The sequence below is a fragment of the Bison bison genome, unplaced genomic scaffold (assembly GCF_000754665.1).
Source record: "Bison bison bison isolate TAMUID 2011002044 unplaced genomic scaffold, Bison_UMD1.0 scf7180017864287, whole genome shotgun sequence".
NCBI lineage: Eukaryota > Metazoa > Chordata > Mammalia > Artiodactyla > Bovidae > Bison > Bison bison.
This window is the reverse complement of record NW_011494859.1, coordinates 1,938,819-1,941,673: the sequence shown is the minus strand read 5'-3', so window position 1 is coordinate 1,941,673 and position 2,855 is coordinate 1,938,819. Positions and strand designations below refer to the sequence as shown.

General features: G+C 57.0%; 1 protein-coding gene across 1 annotated transcript in view; it reads right to left on the bottom strand.

Annotated features, from left to right (window-relative positions):
- Positions 1-2,855, bottom strand: part of MYO5B (myosin VB) — a 200,438-nt gene that overhangs the window by 17,619 nt on the left and 179,964 nt on the right. Inside the window, exon 33 of the mRNA XM_010849816.1 lies at positions 1,539-1,682. Within this exon, the coding sequence (XP_010848118.1) occupies positions 1,539-1,682 (144 nt within the window). The remainder of the gene's footprint in view (positions 1-1,538; positions 1,683-2,855) is intronic.

Below are 2,855 nucleotides of genomic sequence, written 5' to 3'. Positions count from 1 at the left end.
GAAAGAACCAGGGACCGGCAAGGTGGGAAGGCAAGCACGAGGCCCAGGCACAAGGTCCCGGGCCTCAGATCCCAAGCACGCTGACTGCGGCCCCAGCCCTCACCCCATATCCCTGTTACCTCCACCCCCAACCTCCACCTCATCCAGGTCCCACGAGCCCCTCAAAGCAATGAGGGAGGCCACCTCCCCTCCACCAGCAGGTGGGCCGGGGGAAGGAAGGGGCAACATCCTCAGATCTTCCACCAGGGAGTCCGGGGTCGGGGCTCGGCATGGGCTGCCAGCATCTCCAGGGGGTACTTGACCTCAAATGTACACCTACAGGCCATAATACTCTGATGCCTGGTTAACGTTCGGGCATCTCATAGGCTTAACAGATGACTGCAGACTGGCCCTTGACTCTAATTAGAAAACCAATAACATTTTTCCAGAAAAAAAAAAATGTGCCTTTTTTTTAAGACCCAGACTTCTAAACCTTTTGGCTTTGAGCCTGACCCCTATGCAGACTGCAAATAGCTTCTCCTGCCTTGGAACTTTCCACTGTGATTTGGGATCCTGCAGCAGCTAAATGGCAGCATCTTGGGGGTGGGGACCATGGCTCTACTTTTCGTCATCATCCACAGAACAGCCAGCGCTGGGCACCTGAGCTGCCGTCAGTGAAATCCTCCCCCAGTTCATGTGGGAAGTCATTTAGAGGGAAGGTGGCCAAGTGCTCTGTGGAGGCCTGGAGCCACCTGAGCGATGAGCGTGGGGAGCTGCCCGTCAGCTGGCACAGCAGCCAGTGTTACTCCCTCCACCCTGTTTTACTCTGATGCTGTGAGCCCTGAGTTTCATTCATCGGAGATTAAAGGTTCTTTCCTAACGGCATTTGAACAAGACACAGCCTGTTTAAGGTGAACTTACGTCACATTTAGTTGTCAGGCAATTGTAGGGGTGGTAGGGGAAATTAACCTTTATAAAAACAGCAAAATACTCAGCTACTAAAAACACCCCAAACGAAGAGCTGAACCAAAACCTGTGCCGGGCTGAAATCACGCTCCATTCTTCCGTCTCTTTTGAGTTCCTCACACTCGAACAATTCAACACAGCACTTTGACCTCTGTCATATTTCAAGTCTTACAGACGGGAGAACTCAGGCACCAGAGAAGGGAGCTAGCAGCTCGGGGGCCAGAGAACCAGGCCTCCAAAGACCCCTTGGTTCTGGCCCAGGCCCTCCCTGCTGGCCCTGCAGGCGGCTGCTGACGTGGGCTGGGCGCAGAGCAGGACGTCAGGCTGTTGAAGCCAGGTGGGGGTGTGAGACCAGAGGGGTCAGAGCTGGTACAACTGGCAAACCAGGCCCAGGGTGGCGAGGAAAGCAGCTCCCAAGAGCCCTGTGGGTGCCCCCCCAGACACACTCTGGGGGCAGCCCACACACTAACCTCAGCATCAGCCTCACCTGGGAGCTCGTCAGAAACGCAGCAGCTCGAGGGGGCAGGTGAAAGTGGGTGGGGGTGTCGGTGGGGTGCGGGTTGTGCAGGAGGCGGACGGGAGGCGGGGCTGACCTGTCACCAGATTCCGAATGAGCAGTGCCTCGTCCTCCTTGTGGTACTCCAGCATGCCTTGGAAGTCCTTCTCCTTCCGCTGCACGGTGACCTGCCTGTTGAGCTCGTGCCGCTTCCTCTCACTCTGGGCCAAGGCTTGGGCAGCTGAGCAGGGCAGAGGGACGGAGCATGAACTGAGAGATCTCCAGCTCAGGCCTGGGAGCCAGGCATCCTGGGTGGGCAGGGTTTGGGCCAGGGTCTGGGCCCCAGGGTTCTGGGTTCGCTGGGCTCCCACACTCCATACATGGTCTACCCTGCAGTCTGGGTCACACGTGTGACAAGGAGACCTGAGCACTGGGCGCCGGATCCACTCAGGAGAGGGGCCGGGAAACACCCAGAATGGCAGAGGGCGGGCTGTGGACCAGAGAGAACTTAGGAAGGATGCAGGCGCAGGATGTACAACCATTCTGCTGGGGGCTGCTTCTCCCCCTTCCCCCAGAGATGAGAAGGGGGGAGGGGAGGAGGGAAGAGAAGGGAAGAGGGAGGGTGAAGGGAAGGAGGAGGAAGGGAGAGAAGAAAAAATCTGAGTGACCGGGAGATTGAGAAGTCTAGGAACAGAAAAGAAAAATCCAAAGACGGGGAGGGGCACGTGGGGTATGAGGAGCGACAGCTCAAGGCTAAACAGGACACGGTCCTGCCTTCCTAGAGCCTCATCTAAGAGCAGCAGGTGGACGTCAGCGGGTGATTAACAAACTGACCCCTGTGATGGGAACGTGCCTGGCAGGCACGTGGTGTTAGGAGTGAAAGAGGGGACTGGAGCCTGAGCACGTGACTCCTGAGCTCAGGAGGAAGGAGTGGGAGAGGGGGGTTGCATCCCAGATGGTGAGGGGACCGAGGAGGGTTCCCAGGAAGGCGGGATGTGCAAAGAGGGATGGAGAGTGATATGATCAGACCTACAGCAGGGAGTCAGAGAAAGGACATTCTGGGGGTTTCTGGAAGATCCACTGAAGTCTCTGCCTTACCTCTCTGGGCCAGATGCCAGGTGGGACGTTTACCCAGGGAACTGGCCTCTTTCCCTGACTACTAGAGCACGGAGGGGGGCCCCCGTGGTTTCTGGCTTCGTGTTACAGAGCAATCTTTCGAACCAGAAAGTTTTGCATTCCAGCTTTTAGCCCTTCCAAGACAGGTCCATGAGGCAATGTCCCCTTTCCACACAGCTTGGAGTCAGCACACGAACACCTGCTAAGTTTGTGTTTGTGGGTGAAGATACCAGCAAAATGAGACTGGGCGAGCTCCTAGGGTCTGCGTGAGTCCGTCATGTGTCTGCGCTGGGCGGGG